At 37.3% G+C, this 13,908-nt stretch overlaps 1 protein-coding gene across 1 annotated transcript; it reads left to right on the top strand.

Moving 5' to 3' along the window:
* Positions 1–264: 264 nt before the first annotated feature.
* Positions 265–12,037, top strand: LOC117322478. Its single transcript, XM_033877414.1, has 2 exons — positions 265–1,686; positions 11,710–12,037. Exons 1-2 carry the CDS (start codon positions 315–317, stop codon positions 11,955–11,957), a joined length of 1,620 nt encoding a protein of 539 aa, XP_033733305.1. The 5' UTR covers positions 265–314; the 3' UTR covers positions 11,958–12,037.
* The last annotated feature ends 1,871 nt before the right edge of the window (positions 12,038–13,908 follow it).

Raw genomic sequence — 13,908 nt, 5'->3', positions numbered from 1 at the left:
CCCGAAATTGTCACATTTTACTCGAATCTCCATTTAATGTAATTGAAAAAAGGAATCAATGGGTATTGGGCGACAGGCTATCCCGGCTATAATGAATGTTTCACTTAACTTATCTCAATATCGATCGTATTGAATTTACTACCTGTCTTCAGTTCAGCCGACGAATACTTATTTTTTAATATCACTATCAGCAGGTTCAAGGACATCAACGTCAAACTGATCACGTGATATACCCGAAACTAGGAAGTAAATACTTCTATATTGACAACAGACAAAATGGTGGAACGTTAACTGTTTATGATACAGTCGAGAGTATGGCGAGTTCTAAATCTCTGCGTCGTGCCCAGGTCCTCGTTACTTACACGTGTTCTCTGTGTGACAGTGTAGACAACGTAAACTGTTATTGTAACGACTGTCAAGTGGCGTTGTGTGATCGCTGTAAGGAAGTCCATACACGCGGGAAGAAAACTAGAAACGATGACGTCGTATCGATAGGAAAGGCCAGCCGCCAGGAAGATAAGCCTGTACCAGAGGTATGTAAACTACACCCAGGTAAACTCTGTGATCTCCACTGCGCCGACTGCAATGAGATGTTATGTTCAATATGTGTATCTAAAACGCATAAACATCACAATTGGAAACATTTGGAAGAAACGCTTCCAGCAGTAAAGGAACAGATCAAGGAACATATGGGGGCAATATCCGGGAAAATAGAACTTTTCAAAAACGAGATTTCAAAGCTGCATCGTGCTAACAAAGCATCCATCGACAACATTGACACAACTCGTAAACATGTAAATGCTCAAAGGTCTGAATTAATAGCAGAAGTAAATTCAGTCGCGGATGCAGTGCTTGATGAGTTATCGGCCTTGGAGAAGGAAGAATCGGTGGCACATAAAACAGATTGTCAACAATATGAGGAAAAGGTTCAAGAGCTGACACTTTTACATGGAAAGGCGGAAGCAACGAAAACAAATAGATCAATTATATCGTTATTGGAAATAGAAAAGTCAATGAGGACATTTCTGCCCCGGTATGACGTCAATGTGGCGGCTGTTTTACCGAAACAACCTGGATTTGTGGCAGGAGGTGTCGACCGTGCCATGTTGACGAAAATGTTTGGTGAACTACATCGCGGTAACCACTACGAGAAGATAGACATCAACAGTCAACATGTTACACGCCTCTCTAAGTTTACTGTTACTCAACGACGTCAAATATTCAGTATTTGTCCAGTCGACAATCACGCCTGGTTATCAATGGACGGATACGCGGGTCTGTTACTGGTCAGTAGGGAGGGTGTGGTCGTAGACACAGTAAACCTTAACTTCAACCCGTACAGTATCGCCGCGGTCGGTACAACAGCCATACTTATGATCAGTAATCCATTACAAACCGTTATATATAAAATGTCACTACACAACAAACAAATGACAGCATTTGCCAACACCAGTCCACATAACGCAAGTGCCATCGGCATCAACAAGACAGGCGAGGTGTTTGTTTGTACTGGGGCACGAGATATAGTGGTGCTGAACCAGTTCGGTACGATTGTAAAGAAGCTGGCCATCACTGTGTATGGATTGTGTATCGTCTGCTTGTCATTTGGTATAGCTGTATCAGGAGAAAATGGTAACTATATGTATATAGGTATAGCTCCGAAAGTATTCATAATGGACGAGTCAGGTAAGGCCATACTGACATGGTCAGGTGAACTGGACAATGGTCAACAACTTACCAATACGAATGTTTGTATGATGTCATGTGACAAGTACGACAGATTGTTTGTACCAGACTTTGAAAACCATCAGGTGTATGTCCTATCTAGGAATGGTACACAGGCCACGCGTCTTCTTGACCAGAAACATGGAGTGGTCAAACCTACAGCGACGAGCGTGGACACGTGTGGGGACGTATGGATCGGTTGTGTTGACGGTACTGTACACGTCATGCGACTATGAACTATGACATGGACTGTCAATAAAGTGTGTAATATCATCAATTGTATCAAAAAGGACATTCAACAGTTTAAGTTGAAGACGGGATCTAGATTGAAATAATTAAACGCGTTATAGATATAAAGAAGGAATGTAATGTTTAAATGTTTAGCCTAATTTAGATCATTTCTTGTTGTTTACCTGATATACAAGGAGTGGTATACATTAAAAACATGTAATCGACTATATTAATAATCCAGTGGGACCAGTTCATTAATAATCCAGTGGGACCAGTTCATTAATAATCCAGTGGGACCAGTTCATTAATAATCCAGTGGGACCAGTTCATTAATAATCCAGTGGGACCAGTTCATTAATAATCCAGTGGGACCAGTTCATTAAGAATCCAGTGACACCAGTTCATTAATAATCCAGTGGGACCAGTTCATTAATAATCCAGTGGGACCAGTTCATTAATAATCCAGTGGGACCAGTTCATTAATAATCCAGTGGGACCAGTTCAGGATGTAGTGCCTATATTAAACTGAGGGGAATATCTAAACTTTTGTGGTGAATTTGAATGAAAAGGTGAAACCTTGGTAATATCTGACATACAATTATTATGGAATTTATTTTTCTATGTGTACGAACAGGACACATGTTATCATGTTGCGTATCGGGATTGAAATTTTTGGGCATATCAGGTCAAAATTATTAATTACCCTTCTTGCATTCAGTGTATACAAAGAAATATTTAACATTTTCGAATGAAAGTAGGGTCTAAATTTTAAAAATAATCTTGTTTAATTTTGAAGAAGGGATTATTAAGTTTTTTGGACCAATTTAAGATGATTCTTTGTGGTGTTCCTGGTATATTGGGCTTTAAGATGATAACTAAATGCTTGCGAAGATGTATATTAATTATCAAAGCAAAACAATGGAATTGACTACGTCTTTTTCAGTGACGTGACCAGGATGTTTTTAGTTGTTTTCTCAACATAACATTGTACAAAACACGTTATCGTTATGAAAGTATTCATTGTCAAGAAAGTATACAATATGTAGCAGAAGTTTGATGTTTTGACAAATTTGTTAGATGTAATGTTGTCAAGGTTTCTTTGAATTTTGTTCATGGTTTATCAATTTATTTAGATTAATTATCATAACTCGTGTTTGTTACATTTTCCTTGATTAGTTGAAACGCATTACGGGACAAGGATGTAAAATTAGCATAATATACCTCTGGTGAGGGGCACAGAACTTCTTATATCGTTTGGGCACATAACCCCATCGTAACCTTTAATTGTCTTAGTTATTTTTGGATAACGGGTGTTTGTTCTATCTTGATTTTATTTCTGGATATCGCCATTTTTTATTAGGTCACCTGAGACGAAGTCTCAAGTGATCTATTCTAATCGCCTTTTGTCCGTCGTCGTGCGTCGTGCGTCGTGCGTCGTCCGTTGTGCGTCCGTAAACTTTTTACATTTTCGACTTCTTCTCCAAAACCACTAAACAGAATTCAATGAAATTTGGCAGAAAGTTTCTATGGCTGAAGGTCAACCAAAATTGTGAATTATATGGTCCCCACCCCCCAGGGGCCTGAGGGGTGGGGCCAAAAAGGGTCAAATTGCCTAAAATTTCAAAAATCTTCTTCCCTACTCTCAGATATGGTAGAATCAAATACTCTTCATAGATGGAAGGGTCTTAAGGTGCTTTACCAAAATTGTGAATTTCATGACCCTGGGGTCTCACATTTGCCCCTGGGGAGGGGGTAAACTTTACTATAGTTTATATAGGGAAATCACATTTTTGACAACTATTTGTTGGATTTCTATTGGAATTCATTCTAACTTGGTTCAAATTATCAGCATGGGATTACAGTTTGATATTATGTACATGTTGGCCCTGGTTGACCCCCAGGGGCTGGTAGGCGGGGCCAAAAACGGTCAAATTGACTGAAATTTAAATAATCTTCTTCTCTACTCTCAGATAGGGTAGAATCAAATACTCTTCATAGATGGAAGGGTCTTCAGGTGCTTTACCAAAATTGTGAATTTCATGACCCTGGGGTCTCACGCTTGCCCCTGGGGAGGGGGGAAACTTTACTATAGTTTATATAGGGAAATCACATTTTTGACTATTATTTGTTTGATTTGGATTGGAATTCATTCTAATTTGGTTCAAATTATCAGCATGGGATGACAGTTTGATGGTATGTACATGTTGGCCCTGGTTGACCCCCCAGGGGCCTGAGGGGTGGGGCCAAAAAGGGTCAAATTGCCTAAAATTTCAAAAATCTTCTTCCCTACTCTCAGATATGGTAGAATCAAATACTCTTCATAGATGGAAGGGTCTTAAGGTGCTTTACCAAAATTGTGAATTTCATGACCCTGGGGTCTCACATTTGCCCCTGGGGAGGGGGTAAACTTTACTATAGTTTATATAGGGAAATCACATTTTTGACAATTATTTGTTGGATTTCTATTGGAATTCATTCTAACTTGGTTCAAATTATCAGCATGGGATTACAGTTTGATATTATGTACATGTTGGCCCTGGTTGACCCCCAGGGGCTGGTAGGCGGGGCCAAAAACGGTCAAATTGACTGAAATTTAAATAATCTTTCTCTACTCTCAGATATGTTAGAATCAAATACTCTTCATAGACTGACCCCATTAGGATGGGTGGGGCCAAAAAGGGTCAACTTAGTTGACCGAAATATTTCAAATCTCATGGTCAGGTGACCGTTAAGGCCCTTTGGGCCTCTTGTTATTATTGATATAATGGCTCTTGTTGCAGGGTAATATGTCCAGACAATGTTACATCCGAGGGTCAACCTATTGCTCTGCAACCAGGGTCATCAATGTATAGACGATGTTTTTATCTTATATGTTGTCCTTTGATCACTGTCCCCAATGGAAATTATAGCAATGTTTTTCCTGAAGAATTGCACTAAGCTGAGCTAATTACCTCCCCTATATACCATTGGGTGATGGTCAATACTTCTCAGTGTTAATAATTTCTCAGTGTTAACAACTTCTCAGTGTCAACATTTCTCAGTGTTAACAACTTCTCAGTGTTAACAACTTCTCAGTGTTAACAACTTCTCAGTGTCAACACTTCTCAATGTAAACTCAGTGTTAACAACTTCTCAGTGTAAACAACTTCTCAGTGTCAACACTTCTCAGTGTTAACAACTTCTCAGTGTCAACAACTTCTCAGTGTTAACAACTTCTCAGTGTCAACAACTTCTCAGTGTTAACAACTTCTTAGTGTCAACACTTCTCAGTGTTAACAACTTCTCAGTGTCAACACTTATCAGTTTGGTTATATCAGTATTTGAAAATCACCAAGTTTTTTGCGATTGATTTTCATGAAACCAAGTTTAATTTTTGCTATTATAAAAGCACGTGTCTCCTTAAAAGTACATGTATACTAGTAAACTAATACAGACACAACTCTCTAAAGCTCGCGTTTTTTGTGTCTTTTTATTTCAAAATTACAAACTTAACAAATGACAATTGGATAAAAATGATGAACAATCTCATCTCGTTGAGGAACCTCTATATAATCAACAGCACAGAAATTGTTATGATTTATGATATTTTTGTGAGGTGAAATGTATATACATGTAAAGTAAAAACAGAAAGCGACGTAATAATGAAACCTTGATTCAAACACAACATCGATAAAATGAGGACAAACTATGAACTTTTAAACGTACGGAGATAGTAGGTGTTCAGGCACAGAAAGCGTCTTCTGCTTTGTTGACGACACGACTTATAAATCATTCTGGATCTCTCAAAACTTGGTATTGTTTATTCGCCGTTAGTGGTCGACATCTGTCACGTCAATCGTGATAACGGAAGCAAGCTCTTAAAATTGAATGATAGGGAAATGAAGGGATGTAAATGAAATAAAATGATAGCAAATCAGAAATTGAAGTCAGCACTTTTATCACACAGCTTAGTTGTAACATACTACTGCTGGTTACATCATACATACACATCTATGTAAACGGCTGCTGTAAGGAGTCATTTCACCTTCATTAAAGTTCTACAGGTAATGGTCGATCGACATGATCAGTAAAACTTATAAAAAGATAATACTATTACTTAAATCTAATTTAATTTTAGGAGGTATTTAGAGAACAATTAACATGTTGAACAAAGCAATGTTAGTACGTTTTTGTATTTATTTACGCGTCCTATTTACCATTGCATCAACTATTAGACATACATACTTAAGTAAGTACAATGAAATATAATGATATCAATTGTTATCGAAAAAATATTATTGTGTAGAAACGATGACCTTTTCTCCGTTTTTCAAGTATAGGTGTTAGCAACTGTTTGCTTCTAGGGATTATAATATTACCGTAAGTCAGGATAATGTTAAGGGAGGCCGGTCCCCTAGTAGTAACTGTTGGCTGCCCTACTGGACAACATGTGGGAGGGTCATCGTATGATATTTAGTGCAATTCTTGGAAAGCGTCACCCACATATACATAGTAGTAGATCTAGAGGGCGTAGTCCTTTATTTTGAAGCCTAAATGGAAATATAAAACACCACTATGAGGAATCCAACCACACATCTCTGACTTTCCCTGAGTTACATACAAGTACACACTTCGTTATACAGTCTGAGCAATCGCGAACCTTAATGAAGACTCATTACCTTCTTTCACCCAAGTTAGTTATTTTTGAAAGACTACATAAAACACGGGCTTTTACGAGTGTTTTGGTATCTTTTGAAAATAAACTGACAAGCGTGAGAGAAATACCATAAACAACAATCACGAAGTTCTTGGACCTATTTCTTCCAAACAACTATTCCGACGATGAACTGACCTATTTGTGTCATTGTGTGCGGTTTCTCACATTATTAGATGAGGCGTTAGAAATGATGTTAATTACATAGGAGTACATGTCATTGTTCTAGATATTTAGATTATTTCCTCGCTTATCTTGATATTAGGAATACGTTTGAGTACATGATTCCTGATCAGCATTTAAGTCAACAAAACTTGGAAGTTTTCAATGCCCTAAGAAATTGTCACAGTTTACATGGATTTCCTTTCACTACAAAAGACATCATTGGCTATTGAGCAACGGGCTAATAACTTTACAAGCTATTCCACTCAATTGATCTCAATATCGATTGTTTTGAATTAATAACTTGTCTTCAGCCGACAAATATCCATATTTTTAATATCATTATCAGCAGGTCCAAGGATATCACTTCAAGGGTATCCCAAAGGTCATTCAACAGTTTTAGTTGAAGGCGTCATGTGACGTTTTTGTGGTATATACCCAGTTATATATAATACAGTAAGGTGGAGTCGTCATGTGACGATTCGGTAGTGCAGGTGCAGTTATATGGTAAAGTAAGGAAAAGTTCGTAATGTGACGTTTCGGTTGTACATGTACAGTTATATATATAGTTCAGTAAGACAATGTTCATCATGTGACTTTTCGGTAGTACATACACAGTTATATATAGTTCAGTAAGACAGTGTCCATCATGTGACTTTTCGGTAGCACATACACAGTTATATATTTATGTGGTTTGCTGATATGAACATACCAAGTGAAAACAACAAACATATGACCATTAATACACTATGAAAACCGTATGAAAACATTGTCCCTCGTGCAAATCACCTGATTAATCCGGTCATATTTAATAAGCCATCGACAGTAAGAAAGGAAGAGTAGCTTCTCTTTGATCGATAACGTTGGTACGAGATAAGTGTTAAAATATTGAGAGAGCATATACATTTTAATTAATTATACCATAATTCAAGAATTAAATAATAAGTAAACATTATACAAAATTAAACAAAAAAGACCGGTAAATGCGGAACGACATTAAAACAATGGCGTGGTGCATTTGCGGGATCTCCCGGCTGTTCTAATAATTTGGCGTTTCGTCGTATACATGACAAATTTTTCTTTTTAATAAAATTTCTCGTTTTCTCGATATACATTTTTTAAATCAAGGTTATGTAAATATTTGAATTGAATATATATAGTTTAGTAAGACAGTGTTCATCATGTGACTTTTCAGTAGTACATACACAGTTATATATAGTTTAGTAAGACAGTGTTCATCATGTGACCTTTCAGTGGTACATACACAGTTATATATACATGTAGTTCCTTAAGACAGTGTTCATCATGTGACTTTTCGGTGGTACATGTACAGTATTATATAGTTCAGTAAGACAGTGTTCATCATGTGACTTTTCAGTAGTACATACACAGTTATATATAGTTCAGTAAGACAGTGTTCGCCATGTTACTTTTCGGTGGTACATACACAGTTATGTATAGTTCAGTAAGACAGTGTTCATCATGTGACGTTTCGGTGGTACATACACAGTTATATATAGTTCAGCAACTTATCCATGCTATTATAACCATTTTATATTTTGCTGTAAAATTCCCGGCAAACACATCACTGTCAAAAAATTGAAATCGAAAAAAAGAAAATAAAACGATTGGAGGACCCGAATCGGCGATTTAAAAAAATGAAGTGTGATACTACATATATCTCATCTATAATGGTGGAACAGACAAAGAATCATTAACAAAATATCCAAACAATGTATTTTATTAACGGTGCCATCAGATGCCCGCTTCTGAATACCAGATCCCACATGCGTATTGTGATTGAGTGAAATGAAACCTTTGATGTCGTATATATAATGAAATAGCATAATTAAGAGAATCTAATTTTCCATGTTCGTACATAATTATTATTTAGAAAATGTAACGTTCAATGTATTTATCAAATTATCATGGTATTCTTCGATGTACCGTTTAATTAAGCATGTTTTGTTTTTTTTTAGGTTTTTTTCTTTCATGGAATTTTAGAGCAAAATAATTTTCTGATGCATTTTAATTTACGAAACACTATTTTAATCTTAGTTAAGTTTGTAATCTTTTTTAAGCAAAGGAATAGTGAGGCAAGTAAGGGTGACAGCTGTACCAGATTAAATTGTAAATAACAAGGTAGATACACATATCTATGTGACGTGACGACGTTCGAATTAATATTATAAAGTATTCAGTTAATTTAATATCAACTTTATTTCGTTGTAATGTTAACTTAATTTGTTTTACAACAATTACGAAACAAGTTATATGACCCCATACCTTTTCACGTCCGATAAAGGAATCGAACCCCGGCCGCCTAGATGAAAGACAAGTGTGTTACTATTGTGCCACCCAACCACCGTTTCTTTTGATAGACTATATATGACAACATTTTTGCATCAACAAACAGAAATAGGATATGGAAACAAGCTTAAAAGCATATACTAGTCCACTTCCTTCTAATTCAAGCTACATGTAGTTTGGCCACACCCTTGTAAGCTAACAGTGCTGACTGACGATACGGTGTACTTAACACACTCTACACAAGACTTAAAGTCGTCCTCTTATCATGGTTAGGTTCATGATTTATTGATAATAAAAATACGTGTCACAGCTATAGACATTTCAAGCATCACTTAAACGTAATATTTCCAACTGTCTCAACAAAAGCCATGTTTTGTCTTATTCCTAATATGTATTATTATCTAACTGCATCCTTAAGAGGGCCCTTTGGTTTGTTTTTGTTTAACGTCCTATTAACAGCCAGGGTCATTTAAGGACGTGCCAGGTTTTGGAGGTGGAGGAAAGCCGGAGTACCCGGAGAAAAACCACCGGCCTACGGTCAGTACCTGGCAACTGCCCCACGTAGGTTTCGAACTCGCAACCCAGTGGTGGAGGGCTAGTGTTAAAGTGTCGGGACACCTTAACCACTCGGCCACGGCGGCCCATAAAACAGAAACTTTATTAATGAGCAACCATTGAGGTTAGCTAGCGGTAATAAACAGTAGTACATTTTGTGTACTCAAATCACGATCGGGTCTTTGTAATTTGACTGTCAGCTCTGTCTAAATGCATGGCTCGGTTGTATTACACCATATGGGAATACATGTTATTGTTCTCGACATTTAAAATATTTCCTCCCCTATCTTGAAATGGGATACGATTGAGCACACGATTGCTGATCACCATTTCCAAAGAAAAAATAATAATTTAAAATTTTCAACACCCGAAGAAATTGTCACAGTTTACTCGAATCTCCATTTAATGTGATTGAAAAAAGGAATCAATGGGTATTGGGCAACAGGCTTTCCCGGCTATAATGAATGTTTCACTTAAGGTATCTCAATATCGATCGTATTGAATTTACTACCTGTCTTTAGTTCAGCCCGGACGAATACTTATTTTTTAATATCACTATCAGCAGTTCAAGGACATCAACGTCAAACTGATCACGTGATATCCCCGAAACTAGGAAGTAAATACTTCTATATTGACAACAGACAAAATGGTGGAACGTTAACTGTTTATTATACAGTCGAGAGTATGGCGAGTTCTAAATCTCTCTGTCGTGCCCAGGTCCTCGTTACTTACAACTTGTTCTCTGTGTGACAGTGTAGACAACGTAAACTGTATTGTAACGACTGTCAGTGGCGTTGTGTGATCGCTGTAAGGACGTCCATACACGCGGGAGAAAAACTAGAAAACGATGACGTCGTATCGATAGGAAAAGGCCAGCCGCAGGAAGATAAGCCCTGTACCAGAGGTATGTAAACTACACCCAGGTAAACTCTGTGATCTCCACTGCGCCGACTGCAATGAGATGTTATGTTCAATATGTGTATCTAAAACGCATAAACATCACAATTGGAAACATTTGGAAGAAACACTTCCAGCAGTAAAGGAACAGATCAAAGAACATATGGGGGCGATATCTGGGAAAATAAAACTTTTCAAAAACGAGATTTCAAAGCTGCATCGTGCTAACAAAGAATCCATCGATAACATTGACACAAACATGTAAATGCTCAAAGGTCTGAATTAATAGCAGAAGTAAATTCAGTCAGTGCTTGATGAGTTATCGGCTTTGGTGAAGGAAGAATCGGTGGCACATAAAACAGATTGTCAACAATATGAGGAAAAAGTTCAAGAGCTGACACGTTTACATGGAAAGGCGGAAGCAACGAAAACAAATAGATCAATTACATCGTTATTGGAAATAGAAAAGTCACTGAGGACAACGCTGCCCCGGTATGACGTCAATGTGGCGGCTGTTTTACCGAAACAACCTGGATTTGTGGCAGGAGGTGTCGACCGTGCCATGTTGACGAAAATGTTTGGTGAACTACATCGCGGTAACCAGTACGAGAAGATAGACATCGACAGTCAACATGTTACACGCCTCTCTAAGTTTACTGTTACTGAACAACAACAACAAATATTCAGTATTTGTCCAGTCGACAATCACGCGTGGCTATCAATATATGAATACAAGGGTCTGTTACTGGTCAGTAGGGAGGGTGTGGTCGTAGACACAGTAAAACTGGACTTCTACCCGAGCAAACTGGCCATGGTCGGGACAACAGATATACTTATGAACAATTGTTCATCTGTTACATTTATATACAAACTATCACTACACAACAAACAAGTGACAACATTTGCCGACATCAGTCCATGTAAAGCAAAAGACATCACCATCAACAAGACAGGTGACGTATTTGTTTGTACTGGGACAAAAGATATATTGGTGCTGAACCAGTTCGGTATGATTGTAAGGAGGCTGACCTGCGCCGAGAATGCCTTTTACATTGTCAGCTTATCGTCGGGTATAGCTGTATCAGGAGACAAAGTCGAATATATAGCTAGGAAATTATCCATTATATATGAGAGAGGTAAGGCCATACTGACATGGTCAGGTGAACTGGACAATGGTCAGCAACTTACCAAAATGCATCTTTGTAAGATGTCATGTGACAAGTACGACAGATTGTTTGTACCAGACTTTGAAAACCATCAGGTGTATGTCCTACCTAGGAATGGTACACAGGCCACGCGTCTTCTGGACCAGAAACATGGAGTGGTCGAAACCTACCGCGACGAGCGTGGACACGTGTGGGGACGTATGGATCGGTTGTGTTGACGGTACTGTACACGTCATGCGACTATGAACTATGACACGGACTGTCAATAAAGTGTGTAATATCATCAATTGTATCAAAAAGGACATGCAACAGTTTAAATTGGAGACGGGATCTAAATTGAAATAATTAAACGCGTTATAGATATAAAGAAGGAATGTAATGTTTAAATGTTTAGCCTAATTTAGATTATTCCTTGTTGTTTACCTGATATACAAGGAGTGGTATACATTAAAAACAAGAAATCGGCTACATTAATAATCCAGTGGGACCAGTTAATTAATAATCCAGTGAGACCAATTCATTAATAATCCAGTGGGACCAGTTAATTAATAATCCAGTGGGACCAGTTCATTAATAATCCAGTGGGACCAGTTCATTTATAATCCAGTGAGACCAATTCATTAATAATCCAGTGGGACCAGTTCATTAATAATCCAGTGGGACCAGTTCATTGATAATCCAGTGGGACTAGTTCATTAATAATCCAGTGGGACCAGTTCATTAATAATCCAGTGGGACCAGTTCATTAATAATCTAGTGGGACCAGTTCATTGATAATCCAGTGGGACCAGTTCATTAATAATCCACTGGGACCAGTTCATTAATAATCTAGTGGGACCAGTTCATTAATAATCTAGTGAGACCAGTTCATTAATAATCCAGTGGGAACAGTTCATTAATAATCCAGTGGGAACAGTTCATTAATAATCCAGTGGGACCAGTTCATTAATAATCCAATGGGACCAGTTCATTAATAATCCAGTGAGACCAGTTCATTAATAATCCAGTGGGACCAGTTCATTAATAATCCAGTGGGACCAGTTCATTAATAATCCACTGGGACCAGTTCAGGGTGTAGTGTCTGTGTTAAACCGAGGGGAATATCTAAACTTTTGTGGTGAATTTGAGTGAAAAGCGACCATGGTAATATCTGACATACAATCATTATGGAATCTATTTTTCTATGTGTACGCACAGGACACGTGTTATCATGTTGCGTATCGGGGTTGAAAATTTTAGACATACAAGGTCAAAATCACCCTTCGTGCCTCCAGCGTAAACAAAGAAATATTTAACATTTTTAAATGAAAGTAGGGTCTAAATTAAAATAATCCGTTTATTTTTGAAGAAAGGATTATTAAGTTTTTCGGACCAATTTAAGATGATTCTTTGTGGTGTTCCTGATATATTGGGCTTTACGATGATAACTAAATGTTTGCGAAGATGTATATTAATTATCAAAGCAAAACAATGGAATTGTAATTTTTCAGTGACGTGACCGTTTTCTCAACATAACATTGTACAAAACATGTTATCGTTATGAAAGTATACAATATGTAGCAGAAGTTTTGTTCTGACAGATTTGTTAAATGTAATGTTGTTAATGTTTCTTTGAATTTTGTTCATGGTTTACCGATTTATTTAGATATATTATCATAACTCGAGTTTGTTACATTTTCCTTGATTAGTTGAAACGCATTACGTGACAAGGATGTAAAATTAGCATAATATACCTCTGGTGAGGGGCACAGAACTTCACATATCGTTTGGGCACATAACCCCATCGTAACCTTTAATTGTCTTAGTTGTCTCCCTTAGGGTTGTTAACAAATTGCAGACGAACACAAATACAAACATTTTCAAATATTTTTGGATAACGGGTGCTTGTTCTATCTTGATTTTATTTCTGGATATCGCCATTTTTTATTATTATTTGATATAATGGTTCTTGTTGCAGGGTAATATGTCCAGAAAATGTTACATCCGAGGGTCAACCTATTGCTCTGCAACCAGGGTCATCAATGTATAGACGATGTTTTTATCTTATATGTGATCCTTTGATCACTGTCATGTACATGTATAAGGATAATACACACTTTAATTATACCGTACCCAATGGAAATTATAGCAATGTTTTTCCTGAAGAATTGCACTAAGCTGAGCTAATTA

Source organism: Pecten maximus, chromosome 2, assembly GCF_902652985.1.
Source record: "Pecten maximus chromosome 2, xPecMax1.1, whole genome shotgun sequence".
NCBI lineage: Eukaryota > Metazoa > Mollusca > Bivalvia > Pectinida > Pectinidae > Pecten > Pecten maximus.
This window is presented reverse-complemented; position numbering and strand designations above follow the sequence as displayed.